This window comes from Molossus molossus, unplaced genomic scaffold, assembly GCF_014108415.1.
Source record: "Molossus molossus isolate mMolMol1 unplaced genomic scaffold, mMolMol1.p scaffold_m16_p_5, whole genome shotgun sequence".
In the NCBI taxonomy this organism is placed as follows: Eukaryota; Metazoa; Chordata; class Mammalia; order Chiroptera; family Molossidae; genus Molossus; species Molossus molossus.
This window is the reverse complement of record NW_023425388.1, coordinates 79,800,410-79,822,746: the sequence shown is the minus strand read 5'-3', so window position 1 is coordinate 79,822,746 and position 22,337 is coordinate 79,800,410. Positions and strand designations below refer to the sequence as shown.

General features: G+C 36.4%; 1 protein-coding gene across 3 annotated transcripts in view; it reads right to left on the bottom strand.

Annotated features, from left to right (window-relative positions):
* CBLB (Cbl proto-oncogene B) overlaps window positions 1-22,337 on the bottom strand; it is a 206,311-nt gene that overhangs the window by 32,842 nt on the left and 151,132 nt on the right. For all 3 annotated transcript variants that reach the window (XM_036242657.1, XM_036242658.1, XM_036242656.1), the window contains 3 exons: window positions 19,600-19,785; window positions 17,542-17,907; window positions 10,502-10,596 (listed from right to left, as the gene is read on the bottom strand). In XM_036242657.1, the coding sequence (XP_036098550.1) occupies window positions 10,502-10,596; window positions 17,542-17,907; window positions 19,600-19,785 (647 nt within the window). The remainder of the gene's footprint in view (window positions 1-10,501; window positions 10,597-17,541; window positions 17,908-19,599; window positions 19,786-22,337) is intronic.

The window sequence follows — 22,337 nt, the reverse complement described above, 5'->3', positions numbered from 1 at the left end:
TCAATTTGTGCAATTACAATATGTGTAATTATATGGGAGATTTTTTTTCTCTTCACAAACTAATTCAAGATGCAGGTTCAATTTAAATTGCAACTAACTAAGTGGTAAAATAATTAGTTTAAGAATTTTCATTAGCAGTCATGTGTGTTTATTGAAAATAATCTAACTTTGGGACATGGGAAAATTTTCAGCCACTGATTTAGCTTATTTAGAAATGTTTGGAAACCAGAGGAATAAAATGAAGTGAATTATATTTGGCTGGTTCCAAGTTAAAGCTGCTAAGTAAAGCATCCTCCCACTTACACCTACAACTTCATTTTCTTTCTATGATCATCACACATTCGAGGAGTGCACTGTGTCTGTCATCACTGAGTTAATCCACCGGTAATACACACGGACACACACTCCCAAAGGTGCTCAGCCCTCCTCGCTACCACCAGCACCTCTTGTAAAATTCACTGTGTGTTAGTTATTTGAGCCTTCAGTAATACATTCCATTTTCTGCATGTGCACATTTGAAACAAACGAAGAATATATGACCTAACACTATTCTTCATTCATGATTTTTACGTTTTGAAACTGAAGTCTGACAGGTGCATTCCTGTAGAGCATTCTACATTCCTGGTGGGCAAAAGTGGGTTTACAGTTGTGAGCATGTGAAGCAGAGTTTATCCTTGTATTATTCTTTATTAAGGCATTATTTTCCATATGAACAACTGTAAAGTAGTTTTGCCCCACCCTGTATAATGGGTGAGGTCACCTTCTATATCTCCCATTGGCTTTACCTAAATAACATACTTCAAACATCACCCTACCAAGTTCTTTCCTTTCCTTCATTTGAACAAATCTATTTTTTACTGAATTTACTGAGGTGACATTGGTTAATAAAAATGATAAAGCTTTCAGCTAAGCAATTCTTAATACCTCAATTAGTCCACCAACTTTCCAAAACAGAAAAAAAAGCAAAGTAGAAACACCCATCTTTATTTTCTATACATGAACCTCCTGTGACATTGCCCATGACACAATCATTTCATTTCTGTTGTATTTATTATATGCTTGTCCACTGACATTCTATTTCTTATGTATTCATCTATGTCTCTCTTCTGTTTCTGTCCTAAATTGCAAAATATTTAAGTGTGGACCCTGGGTGAACAAGGGCCTGCCATGGTAGCTGTCCAGGGTAGTGTTCACAGCTTCCAGAGGAAAATAATGGTTGGCCCTGGCTTGCTCAGTGGTTAGAGCGTCGGCCTGCAGTCCAGAGAGATCCGGGTTCGGTTCCTGCTAAGGGCATGTACCTTGGTTGCAGTATGTCCCTGGCCCTGGTTGGGTCGTGCAGGTGGCAGCCACTCTAGGTGTCCCTTTCATATCAATGTTTCTCTCTCTCTCTCTCTCTCTCTCTCTCTCTCTCTCTCTCTCTCTTCCTAACTCTCCCTCCCACTCTATCTGAACAAAAAAAAAAAAAATGGAAAAATGTCCTCGGGTGAGGGAAAAAAAAAATTAATAGAGAAATACACGACCTAGCCATTAAGGGAAAGAGAACAATCATTTTAAGAATCCTTTTATAATCTAGAAAAGCATTTTAAATGATATATTGTTTTGCTTGTTTTCAACTTTAAGATTCTGTATTTAAGAATATCAGAAGACAACTTATTTAAAAAATCCTTTATGAAAACTAAATCCTTAGGGCCTGCAACATAAATAAATTATTCCCTACTTTTTGTAACTATCCCAATCCTGACAGAGAGACTATCTAACTGGGAGAGATCACAATTCAGAAGTGGCCAAGAGCAAATACCGCCGTATTTGAGATGGTCACATGGGTGCCACGTGTACATCATTTCCCCGACACATCTGAGTCAGGTTTCCAATGCACACACTTATATTAAGGGTTCTTTCATGACAGCAGTGTGGTATATTATTAACTTTAATACGTTTTAATTACAAGCATTTTCACTGGCTTGTTTTTAAACCGGAGAAACAAATTTCACGTTCCATTTTTAAATTAGCTTATTCAGGACCAGTATTACTTCCAACACTGTTAGGGTCTGTTTTAGCAATCAAAAACTTGCACTTTCTTGAGAATCTAATTTTCCAATACATATTGAACATTAAAGACTTCATGATGATATTTAAAGTGGCATTAGTTGCAATAGCCCAAAAATGGAAACAACCCAAAAGTTCCTCGTGGAGGTGTGTTTACTATGGAAGGTGTACTCGGAGCAGTAAAAGGAATAAACTGTTGATGGACCTGACAACTTGGATGAATCTCAAATGCATTGTGCTCTCTAGAAAGAAGCCAGATTCAAAAGGTTATACACTGTATGACTCTATTTATATGACCTTCTGGAAAAAGCAAAATTATATGACATAAATCAGATTGGCAATTTCCAGGGGTTTGGGGTGAAATGAGAAATTCAATAAGACAATGGGGTATGTTTTTTGAGTGATGAATTACTCTCTTTGTTGATCATGGTTATGGTGATTACATTACTATGCATTTGTTAAAACTCACAAAACTGTACATTAAGCATGGTGAGTTTTACAGTATATAAATTATACTTTATATACAACTGGAAAATTGTTATTTTCAAATGAAAATTATTTTAACTCATTTAAGATATCGCCATAAGCATCTTTCACAAACAAATATGCGCAATATTCTTGGTGGCCTTCCAAACATTATTTAATTCTATTTGAGCGTATGGAGAAATGTTAACAGAAACATAAAAAATGCTTGAATGTAGTGGAATATGTGAAAATGCCCTTACTTAATATGAAATGAAATCGATTTCAAACCCTACACATTTCTAGCAATGGATCAATACGTTCATGGAGAGACAGAGAGTGTGTGGTAGATTATGCCTCTGTGGGATAAAAAAGAGGCCATATAAGGAACATAATTTAGGTTGTTTCTTTAATTAAATCCAGGGGCTCACATGTCTGTCTAAGGCTACCTATTTCTCTGTGATCACAAATTGCAGATAACAGATTTGTCAGACTACAGGGATTAATGTTACTATCAGTTCCCGTCATAGCTTTTTGTTAGAGAAAATGAAAGATTAGTGGAATTAGTGGCATTCCCCCACCCAGATTATAGCCATCCTCCAAATGTCATTTTCCTACAAAAGAGGGGGGATTACAATTCTATCTGAATTTAGAAATAATAATTAAATATGAAGGAGAGTAATACAATATTTATTTTGTACCCTTTCCACACACTATTGCTCTTTGAGTTGAGGTTAGCTTAAAATGATATACTTGCAGCCTTCAATTCTTTTCATCAATGTGCCAACAGTAGGTTCCAGCGATTCACCCCCAAAATATGAGAAAACCTATGTTAGGACAGGCAAGCTACAATGCAGGAGATTTAAACAAAACTTAACTTTTTTTTCCCTGCATAATCACATTGACTTATAAATTAAGTCTGAATTTCAAATATTGAGTCACATCAATGGATCCACACCAAATGCATAAACATTTCAACACGATACGTCAATGAAAGAAGAATGCCACAGAGATCATGATGAATACACTGAAAAGAAGGACCATTCCACACCACCCCCTCTATATTATGTCAATCGTCATTTACAGGGGACAACCATCTTTGATAATAAAGCACCTTTCCATCTAGCAAAGGCAAAATAGTAACAAAAATAGTGCATCAACTTAACAAGTCTTAAAAAAATTTTAGGGCAATAGAATGAAAGCTGGTACAAATACAAATAACACATTAACAATGTTTATTCACTAGGGTTCACTAGGTTAATAAAATAAGAATAGTTCTTAATTATAGCTTTACCGTCCATTAAAAAGTTTTCTACCACCCTGCCAGTTAGGCTTAGAGATTCGAGAATCAGCCCTCAGACCGAAGGGTCCCAGGGGGGTTGATTCCAGGTCAAGGGCACCTACCTGGGTTGCAGATTTGATCCCCGGCCCTGGTCAGGGTTGTGTGAGAGGCAACCAATAGATGTGTCTCTCACATCAATATTTGTTTCTCTCTATCAATGTTTGTTTCTCTCTCTCCCCACCCCCTTCTTCCTCCCTCCCTTCCACTCTATCTAAAAAATCAATAGAAAAATATCCTCAGATGAGAATTACCTGAGAAAAAAGTTTTCTACCATATTATATTTAACTTAGTTATACTAATTTCTTCTTGGACATAAAAGTGGATTAATATAACACTGCAGTACACATGGCCTACACAAATCCTCAGGTGAAAATAACAGAAAATGCTTCCCTGCTCTCTTGACATTAAGTGTAAGAAACAAAGCCTGGTGTGCACCAGATACCAGATGAAAATGTCCACCAGGCTCATTACCCTCAAGTTTTTAAACAATGGATATTTGTTTTAATAGATTCTGTGGTTAGTACTTTTTTCTTTTCCTTTTGTTATTTACTTTCTCATTAAAAACAAGGCAAAATAAAACAAAAACGTTACTCTCTACAATGAATTTGCCCATTATTATATAGCTTTACAGTTTTACACTTATCTACCTATAGACTGTTCTGGCAACATTTATTTATTTATTCTTTTACTGTATTGATTTTAGAGAGAGAGGAAGGGAGAGGGAGAGAGAGATAGAAACATCCATGATAGAGAACATCGATTGGCCACCTCCTACATGCCACCCACTGGGGATTTGGTCCACAACCTGAGCATGTGTCCTGACCAGGAATCGAACCAATGACCTCTTGGTGCATGGGTCAATGCTCAACCACTAAGCCACGTTCTGGCCACTTTTTAAAGACAACCACATGCCCAGGTGTGAACCTCTTCCATAACTCTGACTAGAAGGTAAGTAGAGACTGCATTAAAAAATCTACATTGCTAGTTTATTTTCCCCAGAAATTTGATTTATAAAGGAAAATTATGATAACCAATAACAGATAATGCTTACTAAAACTTTGCTACACAGAAACAGTCTAAATATGTTTTCTACAATATCAACATTTTGGGGTAAAGGTTATATAGTTATATTGAAGGTAATACTTTAAATATACAAGTTCTTACATTGTTAAAAATCTCCCTGAATTACATTCATATGTCTAAGAATGTAACCAACCTATTAATTTGGCACAAGCCATGTAGAAATGAATGAATGTATCAGCTTTAGACAGTATGCACTGAAATGTTTCCCTGCGAGGCACTCCTGCGGCAGAGGCGGCAGAGGCGAGTGATGACTTGCTACCACGAACCTTCGAACGTGCAGGCTGGACTTAGTGTGCAGCAGAAGGCTCCAGTCAACCACGACTGCATTTTCTTTCTCCATCTTTATTCTTTTGTACCTTTCTTAGCTTGAAAACCCTAAAATGAGACTATTCACTCATTCAGAGGGTCGCCAGTGTTGGAGCCAACTTGATGGCACGTAATAACTGAAATATTTACCTGAATACAATATAACATTAAAGCTTAGCTGGCATGGCCAACTATCCATCCCCTAACATCTCTATTTGGATGTGTGTTACGTAACAGACATCCCAAACTGAACAGATCCATAAGTCGTAATTTTTAGCCCCTCTGCCCCTTCCCACATATGCTCCTTCTCTGATCTCCCTTACTTTGGTAAATGGCACCAACCATTCACCCTTTTTTTTTGCAAAAACTTCTGTGAGTGTCATCAATGACTCTCATATCTCATTGACATCCAATTTATTAACAGGCATTGCTGGATCCAAATCAACCAAAGCTGACCATTAACTCCATCAGCATCACACCAGCCAAAGCCCTGGCCATCTCTTACTGGTCTACCACAACTAAAGTCTCCATGGTCTCCCTGCTTCCACTTGCTTTCCTAAAGAATTCTCCACACAGCAGCCAGTGAAAAACTCTTTAAAAACACAAACTAGCATCACATCATAATGCTCATCAAAACCTTCCAACGGCTCCTTCAACTAACCAAACCAAAGTTCTTAGCATAGCTTCAAAGGCAGCAGAGCGCTGAGCTCCTGCACCCCTTATCCAGCTCCAGACACACTGCCCTTCTTGCTCCCCTTCAATATGCCACAGGGACTCACGGCCTCACTGTTCTGAACTTGAGTTCAGTTCCTGCTCGTCACACAGATGACCTTGTAGCTCTTTCCCTTACGTCCTCCGGTTTCTGTTAAAATATTACCTTTCCTGACGAGCTCATGTAAATTAGAAACCTCACTATCACTATTTACCCCCCTTCTCTGCTGTACTCCTCCTCGCACTTACCACTACCTGGCAGTAAACACGGTACTGGTTCCTTTCCGTCCTCCCCTGACCAGCTCCAAGGAGGGTGGACTTTTTATCTTGTTCACACTCAATCTCCAGTCAGTACATGGGACGGAATGAAAAATCGGGAGAGGTAGGCAAAATCTGATTCTCTGTTCATTGAACCTAAAATATTAGTAACCTTATATGTTTAGAAAAATACATGACAAAACAAAAAAGCCTTTTTACAACAATATGAACTGAGTCATATCGGTTCATGTGTATTTGAAAGCTTACTACGTCAAAAAGTACAAAGGGTCCATTTCAAAAAGACAAGGCACGAGAAAAATATTCTTAGAAAAAAAAAATTTCCTCAGCATTCCAGAACATTATCTTACCTGCAAATAATTATTCCATTATTACTTGCAATAATTCCTTTGCTAATCTGCCAACATCTTATTTCAAGTAAAATAAATATTTTTAACTGTTTCAGGTTATATTTGGTTTAATTGTGAAAAAATAAAATTATTTTAAGATTAAATATAATTTAGTAAAAATTTACAATACAAAGTAAAAATAGTCCACATACAATTTTTTTCTCCCCCCGACCAAAAATAATAATTATTTAATTTTAAGCTTTTATTTAAAAATTTATATTTACAGCTAAATGTCAGTATTAAGTAGAAACCACTTAAAAAACCCTTTAAGAAAAAAACAAGTAAATCTATACACACTAGTACAGTTTCAGCTCTTATGACAATATTTTTAAAAGATAAATTATAGATTCTCCTAGGTCTCAAAGATGTATTACACAAAAGAGTCACATAATTGCAAACATGAGTTTTACAAGACAGTAAACACCATCGCAAAGTAGCCTCTTTTATTAAGTAAATGGGAATCAGAGTAACATAAAATAATTAAACAATTACATCTCAGTAAATATTTACAAGTCCACGGTACAGGTTTAGGTGTGGCTCAGTTGGTTGGAGCATCGTCCCGGGCACTGACCAGCCAGGGCTCTTGCCCAGGTTGCAAGCTCAATCCCTGGTGGGGGGCGTGCAGGAGGCAGCTGATCAATGTTCTGCTCTCACATTGATTTCTCTCTCTCTCTCCTTTTCCCTTCCTCTCTCTCTAAAAATCTTCTTAAAAAATTAAGGTTAATGCTAGCGTTGACATTACCGAGTTCAACATTGGGGCTTTCAACATTTGTGAGAACCACAAAAGTCTAGGTTAGGTAGTAATTTGCAGTTTTGCTTTGGCCTGATCTAGAAATATGCACTGAGTCCAATATGCAAATAGGTACTTGAACACCCATCCAACTTCCCTATTTCAGTGAGTTACATATTGCCAAGACCTCTCTGTTCTATGCCCCTCCAGAGGGGAGGGTCTTTATTCATTGTACTCTGGTTATATGCTCTAACAATGCCATACTTGACAAAACATAAAAAAAATTAAAATTAAAAAAACCAGGACAGTCATCCAGCTCATACTAACTTCAGCCATGGGACACAACTGACTATAAATGAGCATTCAAGTTGCCAAATAGTTCATATATAATTAACACGACAGATAAGTACCCCTTAAACATTTTGCACAGAACCTAAAAAGCTGAGCTCAGAAGGATTTGGGGGATCATCTAAATACATGGATCCCTCCAGTTAACAGATGGAGAAAGCGGGGCCCAGCAAGGGTACCTTATTCAGACAGACAAACACTTCATGCTGGAATCAGGTCTGGGATCAGGTCTGATTTTATTTGAATGATCACTTCGGAATTCTATACTGGTTTCATAATAAATGTAGTGCATAACGAATTAAGAAAAATGCTTATTTAATACGCTGTGACAAAGGAATTCTCTCTATAATATAATGTAACTCATGTAAAAAAAGTCTTAAAGAAAAAAGCCAAAATGTTAAAACTGAACATTGATATTTGGGGTATGCATATACCTGTATTTATGTATTTTTTTCTTTTATAAACTTTCCATATTTTTTACAGTGAACAGCTCCCTAATAGTAAGAATAAAAAATAAATTGGAGAGAGAACTGTGCCATTAAAAGCCAACGCTTGTATTATTAATATTAATTATGGTTAATTTGCAGCAGGCAAAATACAAAACTAATTTGGAGTTAAGCATGCATTGCTAAAATATTTCTCTGGTTAGTAAAGCAGTTGCATTGTTTCTGAGGGAAAAATCAAGAATAAATAGAAAGAAAGTATATCCACATGCATATACAAACTGAAGTATACAAAAAGTCAATAAATATATTTTACCATGAATTTGTTATTCTTTACTTATAAAGAAACAGGTACTTACTCTTAAATACAAATGGAACATATTACAACCTCTGCCTCTTATCCCACTTACCAATATTAATTTAATAAATAGCATGTGAAAATTTAATCTTTAATTTTCAGGTTCATTTACTTCCTTTTCTGGTGTTCTCTGAATTCTCCAAGGTAACTGAGATTAGATGTGTCAGTATAAATACTGACATATACCCGGTCTATACCCAGAGGTCATCTGAGGCTAGAGTATCATATGCTCTGACTAATTTAGAGCCTACTACACAGAATATGCATCCATGCTTCCAGCTTCTATGTCAGCTACCCAGCTGGCAATTCTGAGAAAAGCTGCCCCTGGAGAACGGTACAACTGTAAGTTAGTTTTCCACTGTCCTCTGAATAATGTCAAATTTCATACTCCTGCTTTTTCTCATGCACTCTCCATTTCCCAGTTGTGCCTACCCTCCATGATTCAGGAAATTTCCATTCTTTCTAGATAACATCCTTGACTTACAAACTCTATAATAGCCTCTCCTCCAAGCTTACATAAAAACTAAAAAGGCAAGAGTCGTACAATTTACTGCAAAATGTTCTTTAGTGATTTCATGGATGTTAACTTCATTTAAAGTAAACCATAAATTTGGGGGAGCTGGTGTCTAGCTCATCCTTCTTTTACAGCATATGCACAGTGGGAGTCGGCGGCGAGCAGAGAAAGGAGCAAAGGTGCTCTCAGCGTTCAATTAGAAACGAGAATCTTAGCAGATAATAAAGTCAACCAACCAAGCAACCAGGTCTTCTCGGTACTCACTATACAGCAAAAACAGTAGGGTGTGATGGGAGAATGAGAGAATATAAGAATAGGTTTTTGCCCTGAGAACTTTATAATCTTTTTAATGTGGAAAAGCACTTTAAAATTAGAAAACAGTAGAGCACATATATAATCAGATGTGTAGAAAATCAATTGTAGGAAGATGAATGAGAATCAGTTTTACTACTAGCATCATGACTGAAGAAGCCACAAGTTTTCATCAAGACAGAGAGCCTGAGACATGGACTGTTAGAATAAAGATTCTGAAAAAGTGATGGACAGGAGGGAACAGATGAAAAACTCACAAAGCCAGAGGAACAAATCAAGACAAGATTAGAAGCAAGCATTAGGAATTACTGAACAATATTTTAGTTGGGTAAAATTCTGTAGGTCTTACTGCTGGCAGAAGAGCAGAGGATTTAGAAGGAAAGAAAGAACAATGCTGGGTTTTGAACAGGAAAGTGATCTTGGGAAAGCAGAATTTGAATTAAGTCAGCTGCGAGACAAAATATACTGGAGAAAAGGCAGGCAGCCTGATTTAATACAAAGAGCAAGAAAAGTGGGAATCTGGAGACTTGGTTTTATTCTGGTTTGATTTGGGTAGATATATATATATATATATAAACTGTCCATTGTGCCTCCTGTGTTCCCATTTTTTAAATAACACCTGGCTTAACTTATTTTCTAGTTTTAAAATATCTTGCTAGTAATTCTGAAGTCATATCACATGATCAGGTATAAGGCTTGTCCAACTATGAGGTAAAGCTAGGGCAATGGGGAAGATCAGCCGAATATGGAAAACTTCAAAAGAACCATCAACAGGACTTCATGGCTACATGGATTTGAGCAATGAGAAAACTGGAGGAACCAAAGATTATTTCATGATGCCAGACTGGGTAGCTGGGGAAATGTGGCCTCTCTGAGGAAGAGAGCGCTATGGGAAGGGGGAGCTTGCTGTGCTGCGTGCTCCTCTTCCTCTGGAAGACAGATTTCTGTCCTCGCTATTCTGTGGAATCTCAGAGCTTAGCTTAGGTCTTGTAGAGGCAGTGGCTACCAGCACAGACCAGGAAGGCTCCTGGTTTCTGGTACTTGAGTTTATAAATCCAGCTGAATCATTTCCACTGACGCATCTGTAGTCACCCTATACTTTGTGTACTGAGATCATCAAAACCACTGTTTACAATGTCTTTACGCATGGGTAAATGATCTCCACATTCAATACAACTCACTTGATGCTAGGGAGGAGGGCAGTCGCTGGAGGAGGAGGAGAAAGCCGAGGAGGAACATCATATTCTTCACTTCCCAGGTGGCCATTGGAAAAGACCTGAACGGAAACCAGAGTTAGTTTAGAATTTAACTTCGGAAGGAGCTTACAAAAATAGCAATTTCAGAAAATCTATAATTTTGAAAAGAATATATAACTTCCCTTTATTTAAACAAGTGAACTATCATATAATTTACATAAGAGGTAATACCACCAAGTTATATGAAAGAAATCCAATACAACATGCTTCTTAAACATATTGAGAGGGCAGACTGTAATTTCTATAAGTCAGATATAGATAGCTAAGCAAATAAAGAGTAAAATTCCCCAAACATAATCAGCTTTTATTGAAAAGTTAGAGTTCTCTGTAAGGATTCCACATAGAAAAAAGCAGCACTGGGCAATCCTTACTTCAGTTCCTCCGAAGTACATGTTCTACACTGTATCTTTCAGGGGTCAACAACGTTTTTAAACTTAAAGGTAACACAGTGCATGAGCATGATCAGAAATGCCTCTGTTCTTTTAAACTTCAGCACTACTGATAACTAGAGACCTATTCTGGCTTTTGAAGTGCAGGGAATTTTATACATAGATTCCTGTGTATAAGCAACACAAACCAAAATTGTTACTTTGCTCATAAGGTATACACAGAGCCAAATAATTACTCAGAATTCAGAAATTCTGATTTCCAAGGTGATCAGTTACGTTACAGGAACTGTCTAAAAAACTGCTCTTGACTAATCCAACAACTTAAAATTAAGCAACTTAAAAGAGAGAGAGAATAACTTTGCAAAGACATATTCACAAGAAAAGTTTAAACATATTGTAAGACCTTTAAGCAACCTTTAGTGTTTTATCACTAGTCTCTTTTACAAACTCTTAATTCATACTTTAAAAAGTTTAGGTGGATGTTGGTGCAAAAAGGATGTCATATAACTTGAATAGTTCTAGGTAACCCAACCAATGACCTACCAATTTATTTTTCTTTTCCCCCTTCATATTTCTAAAGTGGTGTTGAAGCTTTAGAATGCAAAATTGAAAAAGCCATACATATCCTTCTCTAGCACTTTAGAATAAGAAAAGGAACATGTGTAAGGAATACATTTGAAATATATCAATGTTTGCATTTCAAAGCTACACAATCTAAATTTCATCGCATTCAAGTTTCACTCTAAAATGTAGGCTCTGTACTATAATTCCATTTTTTTCTTTTTTATACCTCCCCTCATTAGATTCAATACACTATAGTTACAATATGATCAAATATATCTTTAAATGAAATAATATTATCATAGGCTTCTGACTATGGACCAAATAACAGAACAAGGCAGCTTCTGAACTTTGCTTGAGAGGGACAATTTCTAAGTACATATTAATCATTGCAAAGTTCAATAAAAACCTGTAACATAAAAAATGCTTTGTAACCAACAAACACATGTATCAAACCACAAATACTCATTGTGATAATGAGTATTTAAAGTCATTCTTAATTGGAGTCCTGTGCATGTTGCCGGGATGGGTACAATGTAAGGACTTTTGCTATCAAATCTCATTGATATTTCTGTCACAAATATATTTAAAATTACATTCTGGAAAATGTACTATGGCTTTCATATGCAATCATTTGTTTTATTAGGAGAAAATATTTAATGCACTGTTGCTATCTAATAAAATTCCACCAGTTATATAAAAAGTAGGTATGGAAGTAACAGTTTCAGTCATATTGACGCTAATCTAACAATAAGCCAACCATGATTTTATAATCAGAACATTGTGAATGTATATGAAAATAAGTATTGATATACTCAAAACATTTATTGATATTATAAGTGCTTTCATTTGCTTATTAGATAAATTAAATAATAAATATATTAATATATTAATAAAGGAGCATGCACATTTTGGGTACTACCATTAAATTTCAACAAGTCACAAAAGCAGTGGTGTCTATCATCGGAAAAACCCTAAAGCACAGTTAATGATGTAGGTTATTCTAGGAGAGCAATAACCTAAGAAAGTTAAGGGACTTGCCCTAATTTTGTCACATAATCTATTAATATGCTTTAAAATGCAAGCAGCACTGTGCCCTATTGCTTTAGATACACTGGTATTGACACAGAGTAACTCAAGGATCTCTCCAGCCTCTGCAAGGCCACAGTGTGTCTTTTCTGAACCATTCGTTTGGTTCTTGGCATGTGCCAATATTTCAGTTATGTTCTGGGGAAGAGCACTCAGGCCACGCTGGGTCTCAGCACAAAGCCTCTCTGATTTCCTCATTTTATAGGACATTCCTTCAGCGCTTCATACACAGTAAGGCTGGAACGAAGTGGACTGACGACTGGCTTCCATGACCTCCGTAATGGAGGCAGTAACCAATGCAATGACTTTCCTTTGGTACAGCTGGAAGAAAGTCATGAGTTTGCTGAAATTCTCTCAGCAAATCTATGCAATTTATTTAACAGCTGATCTTGTAAACAAGTAATTCTTCATAATTTTTTCAAACTTGATAGACTGAGGTTATACATATGTACAAACAGCAAAGGACCTAAATATATAGGTACTAAGGTGATGTTTATATTTCTGTTCATTTAAAGTGTTCATTTATATTACCTGATAGTGGTAGAACGACAAGAAGTAACATCATCTCATTCTGAATCTCATGTTGCCACCTGCACCCATTTCATTAAACTTCAAATCATTTTAGTTGCTACTGCCTGAGGGAGTGCAGTAAGTCATAATTTTATGAGTTAAAAATAAATATTTTATTTTCTCTGCAAATCTGAAATGCTTGCTTGCAAATAGGAGAAAACTCTAAATGTATAGATTGATAGTGTCAACTGAAACAGCTCACACTGAAATCTCATGTATTCAGGGCTCTTTAACTATCAGCTAAGGAAACATCTTTTTCTTCTGCCTTCATAGCTCATTGTCCCAAGCCCACCACAATTCCACTGAAGATGCTCTCAACTTAAGTATTCTGACTCTATCACTCTTCTGTCATAAAACTCTGAATGTGCTCGGCAGGTGTGGCTCACTGGTTAAGCATCAACCCATGCACCAAGAGGTCACCAGTTCGATTTCTGGTCAGGGCACATGCCCAGGTTGTGGGCCCAACCACAGTGAGGGGCATGCAGGAGGCAGCCAATCGATGTTTCTATCTCTCTTTCTTCCCTTCCTCTCTCTCAAATCAATAAAGAAAAACAAAACTTGTTTCAGTCTACATTGCCATAGTTGTGCCTATCATGCTTGCCCTGCCTGTAGGCCCTATATTCTGTCCCAAACTGACTTCCTGCACTATGTGTGTTTCCCCACCTCCATTCCATCCTTCTTGTCATATCTCCAAAAACACCTACCAGCCTTCTAATGCCTATAGCCAGTGAGTAACCCTCTTGCATGAAGCTTTTTCCATTCTCTCTTTTACCCTGAATCTCCATTAGAATGTTCTTATCTGGGAGAAACCACATTTTATCTTCTTGATGCTACTCTCCTGTGTCTTATCTCTTAGTTAATGGTATACCTGTCTCACCCTCACTACACTGTGCTTTATTCAGTTTGTATTCCCCACAGTGTCTTGAACATCCTAAGTACTCATATACCTGAAATAGGCTGAAGGAATAAAAATACATTAGGGGAAGTTTAGACATGTGGAAGAAGTATAATCTGAATTATCAGATAATTTATTATAAATTCTAGGTTATTTATACACTAGATTAATACTTTTCTATATGCCTCAAGAGAGCACTGAACTCTATTCTTGAAATTTGAAATGCTTTCTTACGATTCAAATGTTATCTAACAATTAAGGTTAGAGAATGTGGGACCCTTGAGATATAGAGAAAACAAACACTCTTGTGATAATCTTGGCACAATTAAGAAAAAAAATTTTATCTGTACAAAACCTCGATTTTTATCTTGTTTTATTTTCTTGGTAAAAGATTTGTGTCCTATAGCATGGTTTCCACTCTTTGAAATTCTCAGGTTCTGGTCACAATATTAACCTGTTCCTTAATAAATATTTTGTTGGTTAGATACTTTTTTACTGTTGTTGACTGATTTCCCTTATACTACACTTGTAATCCCACACATACACTACCCCCAAAGTGTTGCTAAAATTGTCCTTCAACATCAGGTTGGAGATAAAGCCGGCATACGCAGAGGACTGAATTTCTGAAAGACAGCCCTTGGGACGTATAGCCATATTTAAGGCTGTTCATACAAACATGAGCCTCACCACCCAAAGTACAAAAGCCACAATCGCAAAAAGGGAAATATCATTTGATGTATTTATCAAGCAACATCTTCAACAGATTTCTATACACAAGGTCATTTTAGATAATGTCATGTGAAGTAACATGACAAGTTGGGGATAGTTTTTATCACATAAAACACAGCAGCAGTCTTAATCTTTCAAGACGGAAAGAACAAAAACAGTAGAACACAATGTTATTAGTATCTAGAAATAAGGAGATACATTGCGAATTTCCAACGGTATTTTAAAACACTATAGTGCAAATATCTTCACCTCAGATAATTAACAACCAATCAACAACAAGAAAGAAATATTTAGCCAACAAATATTTATTAAAAAACAGGTTGATTATGTGACTAGAACCTGAGAATTTCAGACAAATGGAAACAGTGCCATAGGACAGAAATCCCTTACCAAGAAAATGAAACAAGATCAATAATCCTAATAACTCTTAGCTTACAGATTCATGTTCCAAGTATTACGTTAGTTATTTAATTATGGTAAGCGGGAAGGGGAAGAGATACGGGAGTAAATGAAAGTCACAGAAAATCCTTACACTTCACTTTATGAATTAGAGGGCTTTTTCTCTCAGAGCTTTCTACAACTAGCAAATGGAGTAATTAGAATTTAATTTATTCTTGCTTCCCTTACGTTATCTAATGAAGATGCAAACACAAAGGGCAAATGGTCCTAGCGGATGATGGAAACTGGCACTGCAAGACAACACATGACAGCAGGGAGTGAGCTGTCACTCCAGTCACAGGGTGTTTCATCTTATGACTTCCCCTTCTGGGATTCCATATGCACATGTACTTTTAATTTAAACTTTTAGAACTTAGACAAGGTTTCTTATCTTAAAATGGGAAGACGAGCCCTGGCCGGTTTGGCTCAGCTGTTAGAATGTCGGCCTGTGGACCAATGAGTCTCGGGTTCGATTCCAGTCAAGGGCAGGTACCTCAGTTGCTGCAGTTCAACCCCAGCCCTGGTAGGGGTCATGTGGGAGGCAACCAGTCAATGTGTCCCTTTCATGTCGATGTTTCTCTCTCCCCCTCTCTCTTCCTCCCTCTGACTCTATCTGAAGCTAAACAGAAAAATGTCCTCAGGTGAGGATTAAAAAAAAAATGGGAAGACGATACTCAATTTGAAGCATTACTGATAATGAAAACAAGTCTAAATAATAGTTGTAATATTCAAGACAAAAATGTAACCAACCATACTTAAATTAAAGCCAGCATTCTAGGACTTAGAAGAGCAGGTTTATATAGTGATAAAACTGTATAAAATGGTATCTAAAAGAAGCTTGAAATGAGAGGTCTTCAATGAGTTGGCTAAGATAATTATTATATTTTAAATATTTCTGCAGTTCATTCAGAAAATAAGTTGTTACATGCTGCTAATATATAACTAGTCAATTCATGTCAGAGATCATGCTAACACTCTTCTCAAGAGAAGTGTGATCATGTCAGAATGACAATAGAGTCTAAAAGGGAAAAAAGACATTAAAAAAAAAAAAAAGAATGGCAGGTCCCTCCAATAAGGCTTGGAGGTTGTGGAGACATTCTTTTGAGGATAACAATTTCTCCATTTTCAGCAGGCATCATAAAGATGCTTTTATAAGTGCTTTCTCTTTCATTTACATCACATTTATATGACGTTGGAGGAAACTTTGGAGCTCTTCATATTTTTAATAGATGAGAAACTGAAGGTACCAACAACAGTCACTGGCAGAGTCATGGCTAACCACCCCGACTCTTGCCCTTTGTGTTGAATGCCATGCCAGACAGCTTTGACTCTTCCTATCCTGGCTACTCTAGAATATCATAGAGGTCAAGTATTATAAAAAGTTTTCATTATCACTTTTCCTTCACACATGTGCACAGGACTTGAGTACGTCATATTTCACACTTCTTTGTTTCTTGACTATTATAGGATGAATTCATCAACTGAAAGCCATTATTTTGAAGGAATAAGTTACTTCCTTAAAATAACAATTTAAGATCAATAGAAGTGGTTTCACTTTAATATTAAAGTCTTCAAAAGAGGCAAGCCTCCTCTAGCTAAGGGAAATGGAATTATCTGATCTCAGAGCCAAAAATATCATAGAAGCAAATATGAGAACATAAGCAACTCTGCCAAGGGCCTACTAAGAGTTCTGAACTCAGTAATTTCTGCTGTTGCCCTTTGCTTTCCTGTATGCTTAAATTCTTTCCTGGACATCTAAAGGATTGTGGTGATATCCTTCAAAAACTCAACATATGTGAGAGTCTCTCAGTTTTATGGAGAAACAGCTGGCTTTGTAATAATGAAGTGGACTTGGAGTTTTTATGTTGGTGAGAATTTTTCCTGGTTGCATAGGTGTACTGTCCTAGGCAACAATTCCAATGCTGATTTATGAAATGCTATTAATTATACAACATTTTTTCACACTAGATAGAACTAGGAGAGTTAAAAAAAAAATAGTGCTAATTCTCCCACCAAGTGACTAACAGAAAACAATTTTGGCAGATGAAATAAGGGAAGGTGGAATAAATATCTGTCACATAGTCTAGTATCTTCATATTAAAATTAAATCATTACTTAGAACCTTTACCTTGACTTCTTTTAAGTTCAAATTTTAATGAGCTTCTGAATATTTATAACTTGGGAGTTAATTAAAGACCAGCAGGGAAGTACCATTTAGGCAAATAAAATCCACTGCCCAACCTTTTACACTTCCTCCTATTAGAAGAGTGTAAGCAGATATGTACATTTCTCACCTTGGCTCCTTCTAAAGGCAAATCATGGCGTCTCTGTTTCCTCATCAGCACTGGGTCAGAGCCCACTCTACTGTGTCTTCCATTGACAACTGAACTCGCTGTGATCCCAGGCTTTGGAGAGCCATCCCCTACGAGTCGACATCCCACTGCTTGATTAGTCCCATGGACATCCCGAGGGCACCAGGCTTCCAGAGGCATGGGCTGGTCCCTGGAAGGAACACTCTCCACGGGGTGCAAGTGCCGACTCAGCCTATTGTCAGGTGGGATGGGGGGAGGTCTCTCAGGTGGAGGGGGAGGAGGGTCTCTTAAGGGAGGAGGCGGTGCTGGGAGTGGTTTATCTTGTTTTCTCACCATGCAAGGCGAAGACTAAGGAGACACAAGAGGAAAAAAAAACATCAAGTTGTACCAGCACTGAAATGGCTTCCAGACTACTCTGTTACTGCTCTTGCTTTCTAAGCCATCACAGAGCTTCATTAGTTTCCTTTTATTACCAGTTGATGAAATTTTTAAAAGTTAATGAAAGACTCATATAAATATATTTCATTAGAAATTTCCATAGAAATGTTATATAAACTAAAATGTTAAAATTCTAGACTATACAGAAAAAAGGATACTAAAATTACATGATGATTTTGAATGGCTGACATTAAAATAATATTGAGTCATTAATTAATTTATTTGCACATTTCTATGATTTAAGAGAGAGAAGAAATCAACAAAGTTGTTGTTCACTTCCTTTTTTAAAGAGCAACTTGATTTGTAAAATCTCTGGAAGACTGAGTGTTGGTTTTGCTATTTTTGTATTCGCTGCTCCACTATAAAGCAACTTTGATAAGGGGCAAATTTGCTCTGGTTTTTCGTTTTATCAGTTACTCCCAAAATAGTGAAAATCACAGATAATATGGCAGCACCATTTATAGCCCTCACTTGAATTTTATGAAAAAATCCTTAAAATGAAAATAAAAGCAATCTGATTCTTACATGAAAATATGAAGGTATATATGCTCCTGAATTGAATCCATGGAACTTGCACAGCTTTGACTCTGATACACTTGGTTCATCTCATAAATAATTTGTGCTTTGTAAAAAAATTTATTGATTTTTTTTTTTGAGAGAGATTGATTTGTTCTTCCACTTATTTATACATTCATTGGTTGATTCTTATATCTGCCCCGACTGGGAATTGAACCCGCAACCTTGGTGCATCAATACAATGCCCCAACCAAATGAGCTATCTGGCCAGGGCTGATTTGTGCTTTTTATATTTAAGAGACAAAAAATGTGTTGTGTTTAAATAATACTGCCTAAGTAACATCCTAAGAAGTATTAATATGATCTTAAAACCAAGTTAACTGTAATGTACAGAAAGCAAATACTAATATTGTGCTTCAACTAATTTTAGACTATAAAACATCAAATGGAATTTTTAAATCTTGTATTTAATACAGCAAAAAATACCCTTATCAAATTTGAAAAAAAAAATCCACACAGTACTAAAATAAACTGTGGGCTTAGATTTACTGAGTTAAAATTATGTGTTTAATAATAAACAGTAAGGTAATTACTCTGCAAATATTGTAATTCTTTATAATTAATTGCTTCAGGTATAAAAAATACATATAACTCCCTCTTGTGAGTCACCTTAAAACATGGGTTATAATTTATCATATTTTAAGCCCTTATGCAAATATATTCCCATCATATTTTTCTTGTCAAGACAAGAACTGAGTGTAAAATATCATTTGATAAGGATATTTTAATACATATAATGGCCTTTTAAATCCATTTTACATAATAGCTGTACTTACTCTATTATTTATTTTAGCAAATTAGGGGACCATTACAGACATGTGCTCTCTCTGAATAATTATGTAACTTTTATAATAAGAAAGCAAGAAATATGACAGTGAACTTTCTATAAACAAAATGAGAACCCATCCAAGTTGTTTAGGAACAATTAAGAGCACAAGAAATACTAGAAATGAAATTTGAAAGAAACCCAAGCAATCAGTAACTGTCATGTAAAATCATGATCTGTTTCTAATAAAATCGATCTACCTTTGGTGAACCAGTTGGGCTACCACACGGAGACCGAACTATGCCTTTCTGAATCAGGTCCAGGCGGGGAGGCACGGGAGGCAGGCTTAGATGTGGGCTCTGCAGAGGGTCCTGCTGTGGCTTTCTTCTCTGTGCAAGGGGAGATGACCCTGGTGAGGTGACTGGTGAATTCTGCCGGTCAGTGTACTAGGACAAAAAAGGATAAAGATGGTGTTTATTTTATGTGCAGAGTGAAGGCTTTTCATAAGGGAGAAATTTGGTTTTGAGAAGGTGTCTGCCATTGAACACCTGCTGAAATAAACTCAGGTAACTCTGGTCAATAGGTGGAAAAAGCTCACATTGTCCTTCAAGGGCGGCATGATGTACAGAATAGATGGATACATTTCTCCTACATATTGCATAAAGGGCCTACGATAAAAAGAACAGCAAAGCATAGTTTAAAAGCAATTTAATGCAGACACTGTTCTATTGGAAACCAGAAACACACAATGCATTAATACACATTGTTCTCGGTTATCTTCATCATAAAATTTTCTTTGGGCTTTAATTTATAGCACATCTAGAACTTAGAAATCATTGTGTTCCATATAAAATATGTATGTATCCAGTGTATAAGCTAGTTTCCCACAAACCAATTAAATCAGGCAGGGTTAAAAAAATTTGTGTATTTAAAATTAACATGTTTGAGCTCAAGTATTTTCTTCCCCCCCACATTCATATGGAAAGGAATTCTCAAGTTAAATGTTTTCTTTTTTTTAATCAATTAACTAAGTGTAGAAAAGTCTGTGCTTCTGCTAAAAACTGATATATTTCTATGCTACTACAGGTTTCCCATTTTGTTTGTAGATGGCATTAAAAAACCCAAAATAAGTACTTCTAATTCTCTGTATATAACCCCTTCTAATTTGGACGTTTGTTTTGTTTTGTTTTTAATGCGAAATAACCTGATTGACTCTTGGTATAAAAGCCATACTAATTAACCAAGTATCCTCACTAGGCTAAACAACATTCTGTTCTGAAGTATTCGGTAGTTTCCTTTTAAAGGCTGTTAACTAGCTTTTTAGAGATCTAGGCGTAATTTTTACACCCACTGTATCAATCCAGCATGCTTGATATTCGTGTTTCCTAATGCTCGGACTTAGAGTTTTATGCTTGTTGTTAAGCCATTTCTCCTCTAACATTACTCGCCTGTTTTCGAGTCAATGTCCACAACTGACAATTTAATTCAAACTCTAGCCACAGTGAGAAGGATTTAGCCATTCTGTCTTTATCTAACTGAGATAGGGTAACAGATTTGTGTTTACACCCACATTTAGTTACATTACGTAATTTTTTTTTTTTTTCTAATTCACTAAAATTGGGTTTTGTCTTATGTTTTTCTCATAATCAGACAAGGGCTGTTGGTTTTTGGAAGGAAGACTACAGAGGTAAAGTAACATTTGAACCACTTCATGTCAAGGGTCCACACTATCGATATGACTGATCAGTGTTGATACTGACCTGGATTACTTGGCTGATGTTTTACCTGTCATGCTTTCTGCACTGTAAACTATAAAGTTACGCTCTTTTCTCCCCCTTTCCCTACTGTACTCTTTGCAACGAGGTCATTAAGCACAACCCACACTTAAGAAGTGGGGGGTTATGCTCCCCCTTACAAAGGTTTTAAAATACATTTGAGTGGCTACACAGAAGCTTCTAGACCATACCTCAGATATGCCAGAATACTGTCATGACATTGCTAAACTCTCAAGTCTTTGTCTCTCTCAACTGATGCCAAATAATTTAAAACAGATCAATATATTTAGACATAATTTAATGGCAATTTTAAGAACCTTATCTTTTTAATAATTTCATGATTCTTTTTTATATCTCTTACCTGTGATAAGATATTTTCAATTGTTACTAAATTGAAAAAGAAAAAGGAGAAACTTTATAGTCATAAACTGATTTTAATGCAGTCAGTGATTCTCAACAAAATAACAATTCCACCCATAGAGTCATGGGGCCTTACATGATCATGAATTTGAACCTTATGAAGTTATACCTATCCAAAAATGATCATAAACAGACCAAAAGAATTCCTGATGTAAAGCTATGTGCACTTCAGGCCAGGAGATGTCACAGGACATTGAATTCTCCACAACTCTCTTCAGGATAAATTACATTCTCTGAGAACTAGCAAGATGTAACTGATATCTGTTGATCTAGTTATTATCCTTTATAAAAAAGACTCAAGAAGCCAAGCTATTTACACAATTCCTACCCCAATCAATTTATTCCTACCCCAAGCAAAACACACACACACACACACACACACACACACACACACACACACACTACCATGTCATTAATTTAGCTATTTGTAAAGAAATGTTTCAGTGCTGAGAGCTCAGGCTGGCAAAGGCTACTGAACAAATCCCATGTTCCTCTAAGCACTTTTCTTCCACAACTACCTTCCTGCTTCCCTCATTGTTGGAAACAGAAGAATTCGGACACAGCCAACAGCCCATTCCCATCAGAACTTAATTGATAATATTTAAGCAGTTACCAAATTCCTAGTATGTTTAAATAGTGAATTTTATTTGAAATGGGTGAATTACTAGACAATGAAAGGTTATAATTAAAGTCCTCGAGGTGGACATCCAAACCAATGTGTGTGGGGCAGCAACCACCTTGAACTTCTAGGTATTTCCAGACCAGTGCAATGTCTTACAGCTTTGTGCATGTAACTGGAAGCA